Source organism: Malus sylvestris, chromosome 11 (genome assembly GCF_916048215.2).
Source record: "Malus sylvestris chromosome 11, drMalSylv7.2, whole genome shotgun sequence".
NCBI lineage: Eukaryota > Viridiplantae > Streptophyta > Magnoliopsida > Rosales > Rosaceae > Malus > Malus sylvestris.
This window is the reverse complement of record NC_062270.1, coordinates 19,822,102-19,845,658: the sequence shown is the minus strand read 5'-3', so window position 1 is coordinate 19,845,658 and position 23,557 is coordinate 19,822,102. Positions and strand designations below refer to the sequence as shown.

Genomic DNA, 23,557 nt, shown 5'->3' with positions numbered 1-23,557 from the left:
CATTGGCAGCACTCTACTCGAATCCAAAGTTGTTCGATATTTAAAGTCCCTCGTCCAAACACAAACACAAATACAAACATCAAAAGCACGATATGCGCAAACAGAATTTGCATGTTTTATTTTGTGCAATTGAAAGTTTGTAAGAGTTGAGTTGTCTTGTGCAAGAACCAGAGACCGAAAAATAACACATCGCGTCAACTAAGCATTATGTAGACCTCCCAAAGGGAAACAAAACGAAACCAGCAGACGACGTAAATTCTTTAATATTATACATATATACTTATTCTCATGGTTCATAGTGGCATTCCATGTTATGGATTAATAAAAGTATTATGTGCTAATGGTTCGTTCTTACGAGCAATACAATCTTACACGGAAATTGTCAATGGATGAAGCTAATGGTTCTTCAGCATCTAGACTTGAGCATATACAGAAGCAAACCCACTTTGTACAACATCTCCCTCTATCAGTGTGTCAATTTACCAAAATGCAGACTGCTCCTCCTTCATTCCTGTTATTGAACCACGCTGGACGGACCAAAACAAAAAAAACCATTGTTCAATTCCAAAACGAAGCTGGTAATATAACAGTAAAATAATCACCCTGCAGCCATTCATCTACAATGACAAAAACTCCTCAAGGGCATTTTTCCTTGCCCATTGTCTCTGGTTTTAAAAATCATGACCTGGAACTTCTGCCCCAAAGAACCTAATCAACTTCATGAAAAAAAAAAAAAAAGAATACTACTAAAACGAAAATGCAAAAGTTGTTCTAACCTTTACTCCGCATTGTGAGACTGGTCGCGCTCGATGAAATCCAATGCATCATCCTTTGATACAACGTTGACACGGCTCACCCTGTTTTTATGTTCAACAGCATATATCTTGTCAGAAACTTTCACAAGCTCTGGCCGGAATGTTGTGGTTATAAATTGAGTGTTTGCCATGTCTGCCAGGCGTCGGATCATATCTATCAACAGGTAATTAAGGAAGTTGTATGGTAAGTGAAACTTCCAACATAGAAATGTCAAAAGGAAATGCTTAGTAAGAGGCTGTACTAGTATTTTCCATGTCTACCCTTGTGACTCGATTCCTGCTACAGGATAGCTTTAAGATCTGTATCACTTAGTATTCTTGCTTTGGTTTTGTTTTTCTAGGGTTTTATCATGGTCACAGATAAATCAATCCGTTAATTAAAAGAAATTTAAGGCGGCTTTCTTTCCATCTCTAGGTTATCTACATGTGGCAGCTTAACCAACTTTTGATCTAAGGGAATCGGAAAGAATGATCAAAGCTATTGGTAGAACTAGAAGAGGGGACATATAATTAGTCATTCATCCCTTAACCAACTTTTGCTCCATTGGCGTGTAGGACATCAGAACCTACAATCTGTGTCCCTAATAAAACAAGCATGCAAAGTTACTTTAGGAGATCTAGGAACCTGTTGGCTGACAAATGAACATAATATTTGAACGCCTGGTGAAAACGCTTTCATTCAAGCAGAAAGAAAAACAGAAAACAAAATACAATATAAAGGATACTTCCAACAGCGGTTCTGTACTGAGGATCAAGTGCTGCATCTATTTCATCAAAAAGATAAAATGGCGCAGGATCACATCGCTGGATGGCAAAAATAAGCGTTAGCGCAACAACAGTTTTCTGACCCCCAGACAACTGCTTCATGGACTGAGTCTCCCCTTGTCCAGTGAAAGAAACCTGCCAAAAGAAAAAAAAAAACGAATTTAAAAATAAATACAACCTTAATGAAAACGCTATTACATCTATTTTTTTTTTCTATTCTTTTCAATTTTAACAACTTTGTACCTGAGGCTGGATTCAATTCCCAGTCTCACAGAGGGAGTATATAATTTTGCCAAATCAATTATAATTTAAGGTATCTAAATCTCTGACCCACAGATCCCAAGGGCACATGCAGACCCGCAAACCAAATGGGTGGGACAAACAATGGGAGGTGGCCCCACAAGAGTATACACATCAGTGGCTAATCCAACTTGAGACCTATGCTTTCTGGGGCACTTATTCGACCAGTCCTACCACAGGACTAACCCCATGGGGTTGCTCGCCACTTAATATCACAAATATTTGTTAGCTCTCAATCACAAATAATTATTAGCTCTCAGTTTAACTTTTTAGTAAAAAGAACAACAGAAAATACGTGCCTTCACTTTTACACCAATATATTTCTCAACTCTTCCCTCCAAATCCGCATCACGTGGTCCATCCTCATCCTGATCATCATCATCATGGTGACCATCCTGCAGATTTAATACCCAGATTCAGGTAGGATCATTAGAATTTTTACTAAATGTCTAAAATGAAGGCAACATTCGAGAAGACAATCCTACATACTTAAGCCAATCTAGTTATGTCTAGGCACTTTTGACGACAAATCCAGAAATAGAAACCATTTTTAATTATCTATTTAATGGAGAAAGAAACTGCATTTTTTCTGAACGAACATTTAGATGGGACAGAGTGTCAAGCATCTCTGGCCCCTCAGCTAACAGAGATGCAGTAATGGTACATTCTTTCAGTTGATAATGAACCAACAAACGCAAAGCATCAAGCTATGTCCACGCATATCAGGATTGACTCCAAAGAGGAAAAACTGAAGAGTTCAAGTTCAGCAATAAACCTTTTTCTTCATCATAACAAGGTGCCCATGGCCACCTTGCACAAGTTCTGAGAAAACTTCTCGGAAGTGCCTAGCAACACCTTTAAAAGTACGTTCTATTGATTCATCTTTCCTTTGATCCAAAACCTTTATAAGTTCATCAATTTTCTGCAAAATTTGAAATAAACAAATAAATAAATGGCAAGACTACCTAATTTTAGCCAAGCTTTAAAAGAAAAAACCAACTCAATACAAGAGATCTGACAGTGAATTGATACCTGATCACCCGCTTTCAGCTCAGCTTGCCTCTTCTGGAGCTCTTCTCGTTGCTCAGTAAAATTTACGTACTGATCAAGTGCTTTCTTGTTGACATGACTAAACTGTTGCAGTTGTTCATTGCATCTATGCAGCGCTTTATGCAAATCTTTGATGCCCCTTCGCTTATACCTACCATTTCAAGCAGAGGAGAACAAATAAATACGAACCTACCAACGGTGTTGCATCTCGACGTAAGAACAAATAAATAAGAATCTAGCCAATGCATGCATCAATGATTGACTGTCATCACACAGGTTGAATTACTAACTAAATAGGACTCGAGCTCAAGTAACACGGCAGGTGGGAAACAGTTGTTCTTAGATTCAAATCTTGGCAGGAGAAGTGGTAAAAGATCTCAAGGTGCAAATGATTTCATCAAATAGAAAACCTAGATAGTACCCAAATAGATTATGAGAATTTGGACCTAAACAAGATCACAATATTGTGTACATAATATTGACATTAATTATTCCGTAAAATAATTCAAGTATGGAGCAATACGCTTCAAAAGCATCCGATGACAATGGACCCAATTCTCTGATTTTCTTTGAGTATTCTTCTTGTTTTGCAAGAAACACATTTCTTTTACTCAACAGTTGCTCTAACTCTTTGGCTTCATCCTGAAGTGTCCTCTCATACTTGTCTTCCAAAGTCTGCATCCACAAGTAGTCATCTTAGCAGCAGCAACACGCATTTAGAATCTAATAATATAACCACCTTACCTTTAACGCAGTCTTTTCATCTTTAATTCTCTTGAGCTGCTTTGACTGGCTATCTATACTTTCAGAAACTCCTGATGAACAAAAGTGTAGTTAAAACACAGAACAAAACTCAAAACTTCAGAATGGGCATTTCAAAAACAGTAGATCAATGCCTCACTTTTGAGCTGCTCTGTTGCATCTTTAACCAATAATTCAGCATCATTAAGTTCCTGAATCTTAATTTCAGCTTCACCATTATAATTCTCAGTCTCCACAGAAGATATTATGGCTTCTAGTTCTTGCCTCCGCCTCTCAAGGTTTGTGGTTAAATTAGTTTCCAGCTCAGCCTTTCTTGTTTCAGTCTATATATGCACATGAGGAGTAGAAGGAGATATGCACATAAGGACACAGTTACACAGTAATACTCTAAATACTAATCAACTATATTTGAATAACCTCAAAACGATCTGTCTTGCATGAAATAAGCTTCTCTTTAAGATCTGCTATTTCAGGGTTTAATCTTGAAAGAAGATCCTTCTCATCTGGAGATAAATGATCAATGAGATCTGTGCCCATTTCAGCTCTCTTCATGGCCATACTGGCTCTAAGCTGAGTAATTTGAGTCTCCACATCAGCCAGTGATTTTTTCTACGGTCAAGAGGGAAGAATATAAGCACACACAACAGATAATTGAAACTCCTACAGGCACTGGAAGTTGTCATCTCAAATGCCAAAAATACCTTATTCCCACAGGCTTTGGAAATCAGATTCTTCTGCTTATTAGCATTAGCAATGTCCTGCTTAAGTTGTTCCAGTTCTGATTTGTCATGGGCCCGCTTAGCATCAATTTTCTGCTGTTCAGTTACGAGTTCTGTAATACTCCTGTCTATCTGTGAGGTAAATTTAGTAAAAACAAGGCTATATTTTTCGGATAGACATAGAGAGTATATCACCAAGAGAGAAATGAGAAGTACAATCAGGTGAACCAGCAGTCCACAAAAGCAACCCAAAACCAATAGGAAAAGTCAACAACAAAAACAGGGTAAATGAAAAGAACAAAAATCAAAGGAATATAAACAAACAACATCCCACTCTAAAAACAAAACACCTACCCAATCTAAATATATCAAACTAACTGGAATGCTCAAAAAATATTTAGACAATGACGCACAAAAGGATTACCTGCTTGATACTGGTCATTTTTATTCAATTTCCTTTTCATACCTTTCTCCTATTTAGGTAGTTAAGACTGTAACATTAAAACTCAGGCGGGGGCCTGTGATTATCTTTCATCAGATTTTTCGTTGGCTTTAGTAACCAGATAGGGGGCTGTACAGATTCAAGGGCGTCACACCAATTAACATACTCGACACGACTCAGTCAAATCCATTTAGGAATTTTTTGTTATAATCAATCAGTTCAAATTGGATTTATCAAAATTTCCAGAAAACAAGAACAGAAGTTCTGGCGGAAAGTGATTAAAACCATTTGTGTCAAACCAATGCTCAGCTTATGAAGTGCATATGATAGCAAATCACTCAAGCTGACAAGATTAAAGAATCCAAGGTTTACCTCTTTATCTAAATATTAACAAAACCCATGTCAGCAGCAAACTTCTATTTTCAATCAAGGTGTTTTCATTTCACCCTTGCAATTAGGTAGCCAGAAAACCTTTTTTTTACAGTGAAAGTAAATTAAAGTTATAGCAAAAAAAACTACTGCTCTGCATGTATATGAAATCATTTTCCATAAGGATATCTTCAAGCATTTTCTTCACTTTCTCCAGCTCTTCTTCCTTCATGTTTATAGATTTTGTATTCTGCATGATTATATGCATAAACTTCAATTTTGATCGTCTATGGTCATAAAATCCTCCCGTCATACCCCCCTTCTTGCTGACTTGGTCACCTGTTAGAGAATAAATGGTGACTTGTCAAGGCATTAAAACTAATAAATATAAAACTCTACAACAAATAACGCAAGAGTAAGTCTTGATCTCTATCTAAACCTTCCAAAGTAATGCAGTCTAGACCATCATTACGAGCAACCCTTGTAGCCACATCCAGGTCTCGACAAACAACTGTTCTTGCAAATACCTAAGTTAAGAACATATAATGATGACAGGTCATTCTCAACATTGTTAGAAGTATTAATTCAAGAATGCTAAAATACAATATGAACATACAGAAACCACAATACCTAGTAGAGAACACATAATCCTAAAGTGAACCAACTTAAGAAGGTATACCAATGAATTTTCAAAGTTGTATCCATATCAACATGATACTGATTTACTGCACATTCCCTATATCTAGGTTCAATGTCAATCATGTTTTCATCATTCACTCTATGAAGAGAGCATTACATACAAATGCACCACTGCAATTTTGCAATTAAATATTTACTTGCCATGTTTTTGAACCCAGACAAGTAAATCAATGTGTCATTTGCATAAATCCCAAGCATAGGTGAGTTCCAAGTTTATTCCGTATGCATAATCAAATGAACCATTACTGTTATGCAATTAAGTAATTAAGATTTTAGTCCTCCTTTTGAGTAGTTTCATGTTAGACATATAGATAGTTGTTGGTATTAGAGTTTATTACACTCCATTTGTAAATCTGTACTTCGTGTACAATGGGGTTTCTTTTGCCCGCTTTTCGTGAGTAACACAATGGTTCTACTGGAGTAAAATAAAAGTGATCCCCAACTTAAGATAGAAGATATATAAATAATAAATATGTATATATGCATGTATGTATACAAAAACAACACACAAACAAAAAAAGGTCCACTTTTGATGCAATAATTGCAAAATCAGTTACAACCAAGGTTTTGACCAACATAGCTCAACTACCAAAATGATATCATGAATCTGACATTGACCCAATAACCAATGATATCTAAGATAGATAACTCAGGTAAAACCTAACCTGGGAAAATGCCGGGGTATAGTTCGGAGCAAATTTTAATTTCTTTAACAGAGGAACCACATCTGAATTCTGTGGATAAGTAACCCGTGGAGCCTTCACCCTATTGAGGGGGATAAACGTAACACGTCCACCTTTCAATGAATTAAGGTGCCTAATTATCTGGGTTGATATTTCGTCATTTTCAACCACAACGTGAAACAAGCTGTTCAGAAAGAACCGAAAACCAATTAATAGAACTAAAAGTGCAAAGAAACAATAAAGGCAGTAGCTAACAGATCATAACACCATTTGGTAAATGTGGGAACACCTAAAAGAATGGGGGTAGAACCCTTATGAAACTTTGAGTACCTGTTCCCAGCAGTTACTTCAACGGCAGTAAAAAACTTTTCGTCACAATCAAGCAACTCAATGATAGGACCAAATACCCCACAAATGTTATACTCTCTGCAAATCTTACGAACAGAATTTAGCCCTCTCCTCACATCCTGAAAGTATTAGACATAAAAACAGAGAGGAAAGGTGAAATGTTACATATAGTACTGCCTAAAGATCTTGAATATACAACTATTCTTAAAAATGGAAAAGAAAGAACAAAAAAGAAAAAAACTCATAATTTGAAGATGCACCAATAGATAAGTTACAATCATAATAAAATACATAATCACAACACAACACAACAAAACAGAACAAGTGGAATCATAATGCAAACAATAAATACTAATTCTTTTCTGCAGTTATTGACAGAGAAAAATAAGTTGGATTTTTTTTTTTTTTTTGCACTCTTTTCCAACAAAATAACCTTTCAAGGCTTTGGAAGTTCAAAGTCATTATATCTCAAAGATCCACGAGGTTTTGAAAAAAGTTCTAGCATCAAACCCCCAAATTGTAAGCTAGGAATATTGATGCTTTATTAGATAAGCACTGTGTTTGCAACTTCATTTAAATACAAAAATAGTTTTCAGTAAATCAGCGCAAATATATACATATATAATATTGTATATTTTAGTTTGTGTTCTGATCCCTCACAAGATTTGCTTTGTGATCCCTGAGAATATAATATTGTATATATGAAATTTTATACATTTTTATATTTACATATCTATCGAAGTTTATAATAATAATAATTCAATCACTCTAAGTTTCACACAAATGACAGCCATGTTTAGCATAGCATAAGTTACAAAAGGTAAAGAAAGCAATTACTCACACCCGGAGTTGCATGATCAAGGCTCTTTTCAGCCTTTTCAACTTCTGCTCTCAGCTTCTCAATTTCAGCAGAAAGTTCAGTTTCTTTCCTCCACAGGGACCTAACAAAAAATATTTTCATATTGGAATAATTGTAACAAATTCATATAATATTAAGTTCAAAAGACTCATACTTGCGTTCGTCCTGCAGCTTGTCCCTCTGTGTCTTGTGATGATTGAACCCATCATGTGACTGAGAGATGAGAGATTCAATAGTAGCAATCTCAGTTCTTCGAGACTCAATGTAGACATCCCGGTCGCTCAACTCAGCATCAAGCCGTGCAATTTCAACCTTAAGTTTTTGCTCCTGGAACATACAAAAGCAAAAAATAGATTAAAATAAAAATTTATACATAGTTTATAAATGTTATGAATGACTAGAATATTAAGAACTAAGGACATAAGGTGTAGCAGGAGGAATGTCAAGTCACATGCCAAATCAAAAGTGAACAAAAAGCCACAAGACTAAATGCCCAACCAAGGCAGTCTAAACTGAGCAGAACAGCGAATCATACAACATAACTCCAGAGCAACAATAAAACCACCCCATAGGATCCTTAGCAACACAAAAATGAATGAGCGAGATTAACAAAAAACAGAAATGCCTTAGTGTTAGGATGGTCAGTTGACCTGTGAAATATTTGGGCATTCTGCTATGTGCAATCCACATGCAGATGATTTCTGGGATTTAATTGTGGAGAAAATAGAGAAGCGGTTGGAAGGTTAAAAAAAGTGTTTCAATGTAAAGGAGGTAGGCTCACTTTCATTTATTCAGTCTTACGCAGTGTGCCATCTACCTCTCTCTCTTTTCAAATACGTCTAATTCAAAGAAAGTTTTCAGAAATGACGTGAATTCAAAGTGAAATAATTTTATTTTGGTCAACAAGGTGAAATATTTGAATCCAAGAAAAGAGGATATTAATTGAATCCATATGTATACGAATCTACATAAAAATTAAAGAAACAATCATTGGGGAAAAATGGAAAACTAACCTGCATACAGTTCTACTTCAAGTAGTTGGAATTAAGAAAAAAAAACTAAAGTACCATATGGACTTATGAAGTACTTCAACTACGCCCTGATATGACATAGAAGGTACAATATACGCTTAAAAAAGAAACCATTTAAATATTCATGTGCCAAGTTTGAAGAAGAACAGTTCAAGACCATCAATTTCCTTTTGAGCCCTTTAAATATACACTTGAAACAGAAACGACCATACCTGTGCCAAATTTGAAGAAAGAACTCGCTCAAGATCATCAATTTCCTTTTGGAGCCATTTGTCACGAGCAGCTTTACTTGAAAACTGGGTGGCACGGCCTTGTTTTTGGTACAGTATGCTAAGCTGCTTCTCGCGTTCCATTATTCTATATTCCAAAAGAACCAATTGTGAGATAATATACTAGCACATATGCCAAGACTTCTCAAAGGTCCAAATATATTCCAGTATTTAAACAGACTTACTTTTCTATAATTTATAGAACTCAGATTATCTTTGATGTATGCCCCCAATACAGCGGAAGACGAAAATCCTGAGAAATGAATTTCCCAAGGACTATGAAACTTACCTGACTCACAATCCTAAAATGTTACCCTCTAGACTGCAAACCAAACTTTGAAATTTGAATAACAGAACCACTATAAATCCTGCTCAAGAGGGAATCACCACCACCAGGCACGGGTTACCCAAACGAGGACACTTAACTTTCTACTAGACTTGAAACTGTTTTATAATGTTACCTGGGCCAAATTAAACTTAATAGCCTATCATCACTGCGTAGTGAGCAGACGTAATAAGGGCATTGTTTTAGTGTGCAAGGAAAACAATTTGTCCAAAACATAAAGACTGGATGAACAAATTGATTTTTGTATATGAGCTTAAGCTGCACATGAATGTTAAGTAACTCCTTCTTTGTTGTAAGTATAATAGATGCTGTTTCAAAAAGATTCATCAGAAAAATGGAGATTTATTAAACATCTACAAGACATATTATGATTTATTAATTAGTCGACATAATCCTCCTCTACTTATTTTTTCCACCAATCAAAAGAAAAATCAATATTTTCTCATGACTAGAATTAAATTATGTATTGTAACTGGGATAGAAATAAGAAGATTATCTAATATTATATCAACATACCCTTTTGTTATCTCCATTTCCATCTTGACTTGATTATCATACAGAGGATTTATTTTCTTAAGTTCTTCCTCTGAATCCTTAATTTCTTTCTGCAGACTCTGCAGCTGTTTCATAGCATCTTCCTGGAAGCATGTAAAGATCAACAAATGCATCATTCATGTCCCTCCTATGACTAGAAAGAAGAAAACTGATGCAAAAATACAAAATAAAAAATAAATAAAAACAATGCAGGTAACACAATTTGAATATTTACTTTGGCACGGGTATTTCCAGTTTTCTTCTCCTCCAAATCGTTGACATCAAGCTGAAGCTCTGTGCGCTTCTTTATTGCTTCTGTCCTTCGCTTTTCTATTGCTTCTTTTTCCTTATCTAAAGTTTGAAGCTCTTTTGTCAGATCCTTCAAGATCTTGTCCAGTTCCTTAGACTTTTCATGGGCATCCAGCACGGTATTATACATCTTTGTTGAAGTTTCAGAAACCTTATTTCTAGCATCTTCTACCTGAATCAAGGGGAAAAAGTATATGTTTAGGCATAAAGGTCAGCAATGCGCATGTTTCTGCAGTCAGATCAGAAAGAGAGTTAGGACACAAGATGTGTGTCTATATATATATATATATATATATATATATATATATATATATCTGGGACATTGTTATTTTGGCTCTTCAATTTTAGATTACTTTTTTTATAATCAAAACTGGAATTTTTTACCATTCGAACTTTCTAAACGGAATGGTTACCATAACACCATTGTTCATCACTTTAAAGATGTAGAGTGAGATTTATCATTGAGTAGCACAAACACTTCAAAGAGAGCTATTTATTATTCAGACATGCACTGAACATGAGATTTATCATTGAGTAGCACAAACACTTCAAAGAGAGCTATTTATTATTCAGACATGCACTGAACATCAAACATGTCCACAAGTTGCAACAATATATGTAATGACAATTGCATATGCTACCTAAATATGATTCCATAACCACTTGGGGGCAGGCCAAGAGCAGACTTTTGAGATCCAGTGGTGGAGAAGGTGGAAAAGGCAGCTTTAAAATTGGTAATTGGAAGGAATTTTTAATTCGGAGGCGGTAGAGTTAACATTGATTCAAGGGTGCAGAAGTAGACAAAAAGGGGGACCCAGTTAGATACTTGGCAGCTCTTTGGGTGTCAGTTTCAAATGAGTTTAGGGTTTATTCTCACTTTTCTATAATGATGCATCTGAAATGAGTTTGGGTTTCAAGTTTGGAGGTTTTTGTAACTTAGCTCTATTTGAGAGGTCTGATTCTGTACTATAGGCTCCATTTTTAAATTGTGCACACCTCAGTCACACTTTGTAATTGCTTCGAATTTTAATAAAATTCTTTCTTTTCAAAATAAATAAATAAATAACACTTCTCAAGGGCAATACAACAACAACAAAGCCTTTTCCCACTAAGTGGGGTCGGCTATACTTCTCAAGGGCAATGAGAAAAAAAAACTATGCAAACCTTTTATATGGCCTAGCATCTAACATCGACTAACCTCTGCCAACTTTTGGCGAGCATCCTGAAGTTCCTTGTCATAAATAGTGTATTCTAAAGATTTCCGCTGCTTGTCAAATTGCTGATACTGTCTTAGTTCCTCTTTCTCTTCATCCAACTCCTTTAATCTCTCATCCAAGTACTGAACAACTTGAACTATCTGTTTTATTTTGTTTCCTGATTAACAAAAAGAGAAGAGCTTGTAAGAAAGTATATATAATAACCGTAAACAAATAATTCAATAATGACTTGCCAGTTTCCTGCATAATTTTCAAACTTTCTCGGCGCCTCTCCTCATACACTCGAGTACCACCAATTTCCTTCAGCAAATCCAGCCGTTCAGAGTCTTTCATCAGTGTCAAGGATGCTATCTATGATAGAGTGAACAAAATGTAATTAAAAAAAAGTGCATCAATCTCAACTATTCTTAATATATATTATATAACAATGAACTTTGTCAGGTAAAAATAAGATGTCCAAACAAGTAGAAAATCATACCTTTCCTTGCTGCACAACATAATAGGGATTGGAGCGAGAGAACCCAGCACTTTCCAGTAAATTCATAACCTCCGTTTTCCTGAAATTAGTGTTATCATGCTTCATTCAACAGAAACAATGGGAGAGGATCTAATAATAAAACCCCCGTAATACACAGCACATTAACATTTTCCCAAAAATATATGCACTCACGTGATATGCTTTCCATCCAAGAAATACTCATCCTTCTTCAAACCAATGGTTCTTCGCAAGCGCACTTCCTCCTTATCAACCTATCAAGAAGTGGTGCAAAAGTTGAAGGAGATATAACCCATAAAAGAAGGCAAGGTAAATGCCTCAATTGGTGTTAAAGAGGTGAAGTAAGCTGAAGCTGTGAAAATGAACAATAATCAACACACGCAATATCCCTACTTGTGCATGTGTGTACTTGGCAAACATAAACATCAACTGAAAACAGAGGTGATTTGAAACATGCCAAAGTTGGAGCAATTTTACGTATCAAGATACAAGGCTTAGAATACTCGATGTGCAAATTTGATATTTGCCTTCTCAAGTATGAACAATAAGTCAAACAGTTGGTTTAATCACCTAACTTTTTATGAGAAACAAAGCTCTCCAGAGATAAAAAAAATGCATAAAATAGTGAACAAGGAGTCCACTTCTGAAACAAAACATGAAACTTACAACATCGACACTACACTATGAGTGTACAGCAACACATTAGCAAAAAGATAAGGGGAAAATACAACAAAAAGAAAATTACAAGGCCAACTATATGTCCTCCATAATTTTAGCAATCCAATGACAAAGCATAACCAAGGAAAAGAGCTTATGGTTCCATACACTAAAAATTAAAAATCATTTTCGATTCCTACCCAAATTTAAATAAAATCACCCTAACTTTGGGGGTAGTCACAATGTTGGCAGACCACACATGGTTCATGTATTATTGCAGCTTTCCAATCAAGCCAATTAATTGAAAAGATAGATCTTTCCAATCAATCCATAGAGCTAACTAATTGCAGCTTTCCAATCAATGCCTCTATTACAGACAAGATTTTTTTCCCCTCAGATAAACCTTTCTCAACAGCCAACCCCACTTAGTGAGATAAGGCTTTTTGGTTGTTGTAGATAAACCTTTCTCAAGGTAGAGACATAATACTGCTACAGTTCCAAACTTTGACAAAATAGAGGTCTTTTCCATAATAGCATCAACGAAGACTGAAACTTAACAGACAAGGGAGAGCAAGCCCTAGTCGCTTTGTCCCTCTAAAACACACTCCAAACTTGATTTATATATACTTTTTCTAAATGTTGCAAGCCAAAACATTATGGTTCATTCCTATTGTGGTCACCTTCGCACAACCCCTGCACCAAGCGGGGAAAAAGGTGTGTTGCACACAAACGTATATGTCAAAAAACTCATAACTAACTTTTTTTGAAGAAGAAACAAATTTTTATTGCAAAGAAACAATACAAATACAAAAGCGGACAAGAAGTCCACAAAGGCACAAACAAAACAAGATAATAAGCACCATCACCCAGACATTTAGAAACTATAAAAACAACACAAAACTAACTAATAGCCGCATTCCAGTTACCCCAAATTTCGGAAAAAGACAAATCTCTAAATTCCTTAGTAACCGAAGTCCACAGAGATGACCATAACCGAACTTTATCCCACATATTCTCCCTTCTACTGCCTTTGTTGTCCTAAAAAATCTGCTTGTTTCTTTCCATTCATTCCTATTGTGGTCATAACTAACTTTCAAAGTGATACATTTCGGTTGAATGCTAGAAGGAGCACCATGTAGTAAATTTTCCATATATGTGTACTGAGCAAGAGAGATAGAGAAGGGAAAGCGAGGACAGGAACTGCAAGAGGATGCAATTCTTGTTAGGAAATAAAAAGGAGGGGGTACCACCAGGAAGAAACTAACAAATTTGGTATGATAATGAAACATAACTTTATTAAAAGAGAACTATAAGTTACAGAGAATAACTAACAAGATATGATCAATAAATATATATTACCGGGATTCGATTGTCAGCGTTATCAAAGACAATCTCCACAAACGCAGATAATACTTGGTGCCCTGCACCTTCCTGGTCAATCATGACGAAGCATGTATTGCAAATAAAAATTGTTTAATAAGCAATTGGTTTGACAAAATAGCTTGAAACAAAAACACACGTTCAGAGAAGCCTACATGGAGTAGAGCATGCCTATCCTCGCTCCGAAGGTTTTGGAAAAGGTCACTTAGGACAAACCGGATCGCTAAATAAAAAATTTTGAATCCAACAAATGTAAATCAGTCAACGTTAGTAGTTCTGAAAGGAAACATATAAATACTGGCTGAGGGAATAAAACCACTGCAAGAATCACTCAGACTTAATACTTACCATGGAAGAAGTTCGTCTTTCCAGACCCATTGGCACCAACTGCAGTAAACATCATTGAAATGGATTTTATTAGCACAGAATTAGATATAGAAGCAAGAAGAACGTAATTAAAAAACAAGCAAATACAGATACAGAACTACCATTGACATTTTTATTTTCAAGGAGAAGATCTCCAATATGTATAGGCATACTTTTACAAGAGGAAATGCAAAGGTAACAAATGAATAAAACTACTGAAGACTCAAATGTTTTTTCAATCTGGGTTGAATGACCTCAAAATTCTAGTACACAACATTTTATCTTATGTCGTGAAGCTGCACAGAGGTATATCGGAAAAATAAAAAAGAAGGGCTCATGTTATCCAAAAGGATAGGTTCTGCAGCATGGAATGCTTAAAGACCCTGATAGGAAATTTAAGATTCTCAAAATGGCTATTCTTGCTTTCCCTCCATATACACCATGAGCTCCGCAAGCTAAACATTCCTTGACAACCATAAAACTCCTTTTTACATCACACACCTTAAGAAGCAAGATAAGAACTTCAGCACATCATTATCCGATGTCTATCACTATGCAAACCAAACAAAATGGAAATATGAGACATCATCACCTCATAATTCAATACTTTGAATGTTTGAATTACATTATCCATTTTACAAAGCTAATCCAATCAGTTAAATTTATAAAAATAAAATAAAAAAAGCATAAAATTCATCAGATGCAATTACAAAGGGAGATATAATTACCAACACAATTAACTTTTGGGCTGAAGGCCTCAGTAGCAACTTGTTCTCTGTAGCTCTTAAATCCTTCAATAATAACCTAATTGCAGGACGGCACATATTAATAATATATTAGAAAATCTCCAAAAGTTAAATACGGAATAATAGAAATCACTCGGAACAAACAAGGTTAACAATAATCCACCAATAACCAAAACTCACCTGCTTTATGTACATATTGAAATCACCAGATCAGCAACCTTTGAGGAAATGTAAAAGAAAAATATAAGTGAGCCATACTAAGTAAACAACTCAAGGATTTCCCTGTAAGCCGTAAACCAGAATACTAATGCAACTTAAGCAACTATTACTGGAAAGTAATCGACGGGGGACGTTGACAAACAAGCACACAAACACACGCAAACACCCAAGGAATCCTGAGTTAGTGGCTTCACAATTAGCATTCTGGAAGTAATTTTCACACAAACGGGAAGCAATTGCTTCAAAAGTCGACAATTATTATTCCAAACTTAAAACTCAAATAATAATACTTCACAGAATCACTGCTGTATTGGCACAGTGGAACTACTTTGCCCCATCCCATACAATTTTGCTTAAAAAATTGAAAATATGCATTTCAATGCAAGCATCTCGGGTCGGACCTCCATTTCTACCCAAGCGTGCTTGAGAGAGAGAGAGAGAGAGAGAGAGACTAACAAGTTCTCTATGAACTCAAACCCTAGCTATACCCCATATGAAGTCTATGAAACTAAATTAGCATCAACAGCGAAAACCGAAAACAAAAATTCGAAGCTCAGAATCAGTTCTACTTCTAGGGTTTCAAATTTCAGGCACTGTGGAATTATACTGCTCCTGAATTTACGAAAATGAAAGGCAAGGCTTGGAGAAGAAGGAGAAACCTACCGGTTGAAGTTGCCAATTCAGTTCCTGCGGTGTGCTCCGCAGTTTAAGCAGTGTGCGCCCACCGGTGAGTTGTATCACAGATCGAGGGGGAAGAAATTAAAAGGCGGCAAAAATGAAATGAAAATTGTTGCCCAAAGTGAAATGAAATTATGCGCCGCTTTTTCTTTATTTTTCGTTTTAGCGAAATTGTTGTGCGCGGGTTAACTCGGACGAGATGGAAAGTCAACCCAACCCATACGCCCACATTTGTGTGTCTCTCAACAATTTTTTATTTTTGTTTTTGAATGAGAAGGCAGAGAGATTCGGATAAATAGTTCATATGGTTATAAAGTATTCAGAAGATGCTCCTTGTGGTAAAGTAATTTAAATTTACACTCCTATAATATAGTCCGTTAACAAATCTAATTCAAAAATAATTTTTTCGTTATACGTTCATTAAATGCATTGATAAAATTGTATTTTGAGTTAATATATTGCTACTTTCATTTAATGTACCAAAAAGAAGTCATAATCTTCACAGCATGGGAGAATTAGACTTGGTATTTGTGTCGTATTTTTCGTGTTCATGTCGTTTTCGTGTCATATCCGATCTCTTAACGGATCGTGTCATGTAACATCCGTTAAAATAAACGGATAATATGACCCAACCCAAAATCAACCATTAATATTATCAAATAATATGAACCGACCCGTTACCTGTTAAAGAAAATATTTTTTTAAATCAATAAATAATGAAAATGCAAAACATAATTTGACCAAAAAAAATAGAAAACATAATACTAAATTAGTATATGCATACCTCATTGTCATATAAATATTACTCCAAAATATTAAAAAAAAAACATTTGTCTTTCAAGTATTATATACTCCAAAATAAGAGCCTAATGAAAAAACATTAGTGCATTACTATAAAATATCAAATGTGCAAGGATATGGAAAATGAAGGGTTGAGGAACCTTGCACGTTTATATATGTGTCACATCCCGGCCCGGACCCCCACCACATCCGGGCTTGACTCCACCGCAACATGATATTGTCCGCTTTGGGCCCAAACCATGCCCTTACGGTTTTGTTTCTGAGAATTCACACGAGAACTTCCCAGCGAGTCACCCATCATGGGATTGCTCTAGCGCGAACTTGCTTAACTTTGGAATTTCTATGTAATCTGAAGCCAGTGAGCTTCCAAAAGGCCTTGTGCTAGGTAGAAATAGGAATATACATATAAAGCTTACAAGATCCACTCCCCTGGGCGATGTGGGATGTTGCATATGCTTTCAAATTTTTTAGAATTGTACATTAATGATTAAGAAATTTATTTATTTTGAATTCCCTTAAAAATATTATTCATAAGGGTTTGTATGGTTTTTAAATTTAAACGACGTTGTACCCATACTCATAACGTAGAGGATGCGATCACGAGCCATTCCATATTTTTTCACATTTTTCGCACTTGTAAATTAATTAATATAATTTTTAACATGTTTGGTATTTTTAAATTACTTGATACTTTTATTTTAATGTTTTTATAATTTAATCTTACTATTTGCTTATAGTATACTATAAAAATTAATTAATTAATTAAAATTAAAATTTTTAAATTTATGTATAGAATAATAAAACAATAATGCATATTTAATAATTAATATACAATATATAAATATACATAATGGCTATTGTATTCCTAGTAAGTTTTTTTAGTTGTTTAAAAAAATTAAAATCATCAAAATGACTTTTTTCTTAACGTGTCGAAACAGGTTACCCGCATGTCACTTTCGTGTAAATCTGTTAAGGACCCATTAATAACGGGTTCTTATCGTGTGACTCGATAATAACCCAATTAGTTATCATGTTGATCCGAAACCCGTTATTTTTGTGTCATTTACGTGTCGTGTAAGAAATTATCAGGTCTAGGTGAATAACCCCAAACGAACAAAACATGAACCTAATAATGATGAAGCAGTAGGTATTCCCAAAAAAATGGCAAAAGGAAGCAGCAACTGCAACTCTTCCTCCTCCTCAAAGCTAAATTCTTTTTCTTAGAAACTAAGTTTCAGTATAATCAAATAAAAATAAAATCCCCCAACAAAAATGGTAGGTGAATTGGAATAAAAGCGTTTCAGTATAATCAAATAAAAATAAAATCCCCCAACAAAATGGTAGGTGAATTGGAATAAAAGCTATTTAGTGCTATTAAAATATTATTTTTCACAACACCATGTCAAAGTATAGTTTTACCCATGCATTTAATGGACATTTAATGCCAAAATCACTTTTAGACTAAATATGCTAATAGATTACACCACAGAAGTTTAAAAACAATTTTTTTACCACATGAGCTATCTTTCAAATATCTTATGACTACATGGACCATTAATCGATTTGGTCTATTTTTTTTAAATCAGAGATTTGTTAGGATGTCACATCCCAACCCAGGCCCCTACCACATCCCAGGCTCAACTCCACCGTAGCACGATATTGTCTGTTTTGGGCCCCAACCACGCCATCACCGTTTTGTTTTTGGGAACTTACACGATAACTTCCCAGTGGGTCACCCATCTTGGGATTGCTCTCGCTGCAAACTCGCTTAACTTCGGAGTTCCTAAGGAATCCGAAGGCAGTGAGCTCCCAAAAATCCTCGTGCTAAGAAGAGATGAGAATATACATATAAGGCTTAGAGGATCCATTCCTTTGGGAGATGTGGGATGTTACAACCCACCCCCCCCTTAGGGGCTCGACGTCCTCGTCGGCACACTTTTGACCAGGGATTGGCTAAAGGATTATTCACCCAAAAAGATCTTAACCTTCGACAGCGGAGATGGATAGAATTACTCAGTGATTATGATTGCACGATTGAGTATCATCTTGGTCGTGCAAATATGGTGGCATATGCACTTAGCAGGAAATCTCGAGGCCGTATTAATGCTTTATATGCTTGCCATATCCATCTTCTCACATAATTGAGATCTACTGGAGTTGATTTGGTAGTGGTAGATCGGGAAGAAGCTTTACTTGCTAATTTCCAGATAAGACCAATTTTAATTGATCGTGTACTAGAAGCTCAAGCGAAGGATGAGGAATCCCAAGATGGATGACCCACTGGGAAGTTTTCATGAGTTCCCAGAAACAAAACTGTGAGGGCGTGGTCGGGGCCCAAAGCGGACAATATCGTGCTAAAATGGAGTCGAGCTCGGGCCAACTGTGAGGGCGTTGTCGGGGCCCAAAGCGGATAATATCGTGCTACGGTGGTGTCGAGCCAAAGCGGACAATATCGTGCTACAGTGGAGTCGAGCTCGGGCCCCCATCAACAAAACCGTGAGGGCGTGGTCGGGGCCCAAAATGGACAATATCGTGTTACGGTGGAGTCATACGGTTTTGTTTCTGGGAACTTACACAAGAACTTCTCAGTGAGTCACCTATCCTAGGATTGCTCTCGCTGCGAACTCGCTTAACTTCAAAGTTACTAAGGAATCTGAAGCCAATGACCTCCCAAAAAGCCTTGTGCTAGGTAGAGATGAGAATATACATATAAGGCTTAGAGGATCCACTCCCCTGGGCGATGTGGGATGTCACATAGAACCACATGTAGGTGATGCATTAAAAAAAAACTATAAATTTATTTTGTGCAAAATTATTATTGTCCATAATTTTATTTTTTATAGAAAACAAAAATATTTTTAATTTGTAGTTCGATTAATATACAGTTTAGATTTGTAATTTGTAGTTCGATTTTAATTTAGGTTCATACTGATCCATTCATACTCAGGTTTTTAATTCGGTTCGGTTTGACCTGTAAACCAATCGTCTAATCCATATCTACTTCATTTATTTTATAAATTTTTTTATTGTTAGAACCATTTCATAATTGAATTATTATATTTGGATCATATTCAAATTATTGCATATAACTTGTTAAACCAAGCTCAATAACATGATTAATTAATGCAATTCATATGTTTTAATTGAATAAAACAATTTAGTAAATTTAATCGTCATTTTTAATGTAATTATTCTAAAGTTGAGTTTGAAATTGAAGTATTCATCCTGCTTATGTAATTATAATTGTGCCATTGTGTGTGTGAGTGGGTCGTCATTCACCCAAAATAGTCGGGTTGGGCCGTTACATTTGGGCCAAGCCTGCAGTTCTCAAGCGTTTTAGGCTAGCTTTCAAAGGAAGAGGCAAATGACTTTTCTACCCCCTTAGTCCAAATCCAACAGTCATTAGCAGGGTTTTATTTGTCATTTTGTGACTCGGCGTGAGGGAGGGGGTTAGGTGGCTTCGATCTCCTCATGCAAGGATTGCTAGACGGAAGGGTCACATCAGGTTAGGGTTTCTATAATGAAAGGCAAGAACGGATGGGGTGACAAAGAGTGAAATTGAAGGCTACGAATTAGAGGGGGTAGGTTGTCCGCTGGCATTGGTTGCAAAGAGAGATATTGGAAAAGCATGGGGCTAGGGTTGAGGGGAAATGGTACATAGAGGAATACTAAGAGAGTAAGGCCATCTCCAACCGAGCCGGGCAAAAGGTTAGAGGCCAAAATAGTCTGTTTTGACACAAAATCAATCTCCAATGGAAGGCTGGGCCAAAAAAATTTGGGACCCACAAGGCCAAAATACAACCAAATGGCTAGAAGGCTAGTCAAACATAGCCAGCCCTGAAAGTTAGGCCCAACTATGCTATTAGTTGACATCATGCAGACTTTTATTTTTATTTTTTACTTTTTTTAGGATGAAATTTAAAAAGAAAAATTAAAAATTCTATTTTTTTCCTATAAATACTCAACCATTTCTACATCATTTCTCACATCTTTATCACATTTCCATACCATCTTACCTCATTTTAATGTCTAAGTTGTTAACATGCAAGTAAAATTAAAATATTAAACAACATGAAACTTAAAACAAGTGGCCCTCAAAATATGTCTGGAAATCTTATTTTAATATGATAGTTTAATTCAATTAGCCGACAAAATTAAAGAATAAACTTAAAATAATAATTTATTGAGGAGGCTAAAAAATAGCCTCATTCGATTGGAGATTGTATATAAATATGGTTTGACACAATTCATTAAAAAATAATTTCTTGCAGGGCTATAATCTAGATGGAGGCTAAACATAGCCCATTCACTTGGAGATGGCCTAAGGGGCATAGGAGGTAGGGATATGGGTGAACTTGTTGCATCCCTCATATTCAAAGGTAACAAAGTGGTACATAATCAAAGGTCATTAGAAATTACGAACAATGATTCCATGATGAATCATGAATGTTCCCTCGTTCCCACCTTTATTCTCGTTAATCCATACTCCAAAACACAGAAGCCTCACATGTCCCAAACTGTGATTGGACTTGAGTGTGTCATTATATGAATTATCACCCATGATACATATTCGTTCATTTTCCATTTTTCTCTCAAATCACAATGCCCTTCTCTTAGTCGCCAAGTTGTCCCTCACATAAACAATGGCAGAGCTAGAAAATTTTCATTGGGTGGGCTAGCTTAAAGATTTAAATCTTTATAAATAAAGAAACTTGATATTATATTTTTGCAGTATCAGCTAGCTTAAGAAAAATTTCGCAAGGTGAGCCAAGAACATTTGTTTTTCAAACAAATTCAAACTTGTACATGTACAAGAAGCGATGAGAAAAAAGATGTGAGAAAAAGATTTAAATCTTTAAGCTAGCCCACCCAATGGTTTGTAAACAGTATTATATAATTAAACCGAGAGAATTTGAATCAGTGACTAAATATACGGTGGGCTACATTCAAAAATCAACAAAAATTACATGTAAAATTTTATTTTCTATCAAAATCTACCTGGGCTACAGCCCAGGGTATCCCTTAATGTGGCTCCGCCGGTGCACATAAAGATCGTCTTTCCCGCCGATCAATCATGAGTACTAGAAACCTTGGTCCTTAAGAGAGTTGGATCCATCTTTCTAATACAGTACCATTCCAATTCTCACAGCACAAGCCCATGTTACTCCCATGACTTATGCCTCTCATTATTGAAATGCATGATATGAATTCCATCATATATATGCATGCCGAAATTAGTTAAAAAATAATATCAACAATAGTTCTATATCAATTCCAGCATATGATCTATTCTAAAGTTGGTGGGCAATTGGCCTAGTCATGCATCTCTTATTGTTTGGGATGAGGCACCAATGAACCATATAAGATGTTTTGAAGCTCTAGATAGGTCTCTCCGAGATGTTTTTAAAGGGTCAAAACTAGGTTTAGACGATTTGCAATTTGGAAGAAAGCCAATTCTATTTAGAGGTGATTTTAGGCAAATTCTGTGAGTCGTTTAGAATGGAAGCAGCGCCGAATTTGTTAAAGCTTCATTGACGAGTTTTTACTATTTTTTTCCCTTAAAGAAAACATGAGGCTTTCAAATACAGGTTTGAATGATCGGGAAAAACAAGAATTGAATCACTTTGCAAATGATTTTGGAAATTGAAAATGGTTAAACTGTAGAATCTATGTTTTCAGGTGATGAAGAAAGTTCTGGGGTTCAAATACCGAATGACTTTCTCATTAATTTTGATGATGACCCCATCCAAAGTGTGGTTTCATCCATGTACACATATTTAAAAGAAATTTTCCATTACGTGTCATATTTGAAAGAAAGGGCCATTCTGACATTGCAAAATAAGACCGTGATTGAGAAATTATTTTATGTTGGTTATGGTGCTCGGCCAAAGTCGTACTTATCTCAGTTTTGATTATGTGACTTCTTCGACAGAGAATGTCGAGAATCTTGATATTTTTATCCTATAAAAATTTTTAATCAACTTGAATTAGCTGGTTTTCTGCACCACAAATTGACTTTGAAAGTTGGTATGTCGATGATTTTGCTTAGAAATTTAAACCAGAGTTGTGGCCTATGTAACGAAACATGCTTGGTTGTGATGCAACTAACTAATAGAGTTGTACAAGTAAAGATCATTACAAATAGCAACAATGGTGAGGCAGTTTACATCCAAAAGATTATTACATAATCATCACAAAATAAATATCTATTTACTTTGGAAGGCGACATTTTCCTCTGAAGGTCTGCTATGCAATGGCGATCAATAAGAGTCAAGGACAATCCTTGAAAATTGTTAGTTCATTTCTCTCTTAGCCAGTTTTACTCATGGACAGTTATATATTATAGTTTTCACAATTGTTATTTGCTTAGACCCACTCCAACAATGGGCTAAAACCTAAAATTTCCCTTCCCCCCCTCTCTCCCCCCCCCCCCAAAATTCACTCCAACCCATGACCCAAAATTAACCTAAAACCTAAAACTCATATGGGGGTCAAATACCAGCCCAATTTTAGGCCACAAAGCAAAATGGGCCCCACCAACTGAGACTGAAACCAGGGTTGTGAAGCCCACTGCCCATTAGGGATGGCAATTTTAATCGTTAAACCCGATAATCGTGGATAACCATTTGAATGGATTGGATTTGGATATGAAAATTCGGGTATGGTATGGATATGGGGAAAAACCGTGAACTTTATT

The 23,557-nt window shown here is 35.8% G+C and overlaps 1 protein-coding gene across 1 annotated transcript; it reads right to left on the bottom strand.

The window, feature by feature from the left end:
• Positions 1–245: 245 nt before the first annotated feature.
• On the bottom strand, positions 246–16,246 carry LOC126590794 (structural maintenance of chromosomes protein 3-like). Its single transcript, XM_050256300.1, has 30 exons — positions 16,045–16,246; positions 15,343–15,380; positions 15,145–15,220; positions 14,399–14,437; positions 14,206–14,273; positions 14,030–14,101; positions 12,188–12,267; positions 11,996–12,074; positions 11,751–11,868; positions 11,499–11,674; positions 10,227–10,472; positions 9,974–10,095; positions 9,055–9,199; positions 7,966–8,138; positions 7,794–7,893; positions 6,935–7,071; positions 6,587–6,788; positions 5,662–5,749; positions 5,412–5,561; positions 4,394–4,545; positions 4,110–4,301; positions 3,832–4,015; positions 3,675–3,745; positions 3,454–3,605; positions 2,913–3,081; positions 2,656–2,802; positions 2,180–2,275; positions 1,541–1,715; positions 777–969; positions 246–527 (listed from the first exon to the last, which is right to left on the bottom strand). The coding sequence occupies exons 2-29, from the start codon at positions 15,355–15,357 to the stop codon at positions 779–781; spliced, it is 3,615 nt and encodes a 1,204-aa protein (XP_050112257.1). The 5' UTR covers positions 15,358–15,380; positions 16,045–16,246; the 3' UTR covers positions 246–527; positions 777–778.
• Between the last annotated feature and the right edge of the window lie 7,311 nt (positions 16,247–23,557).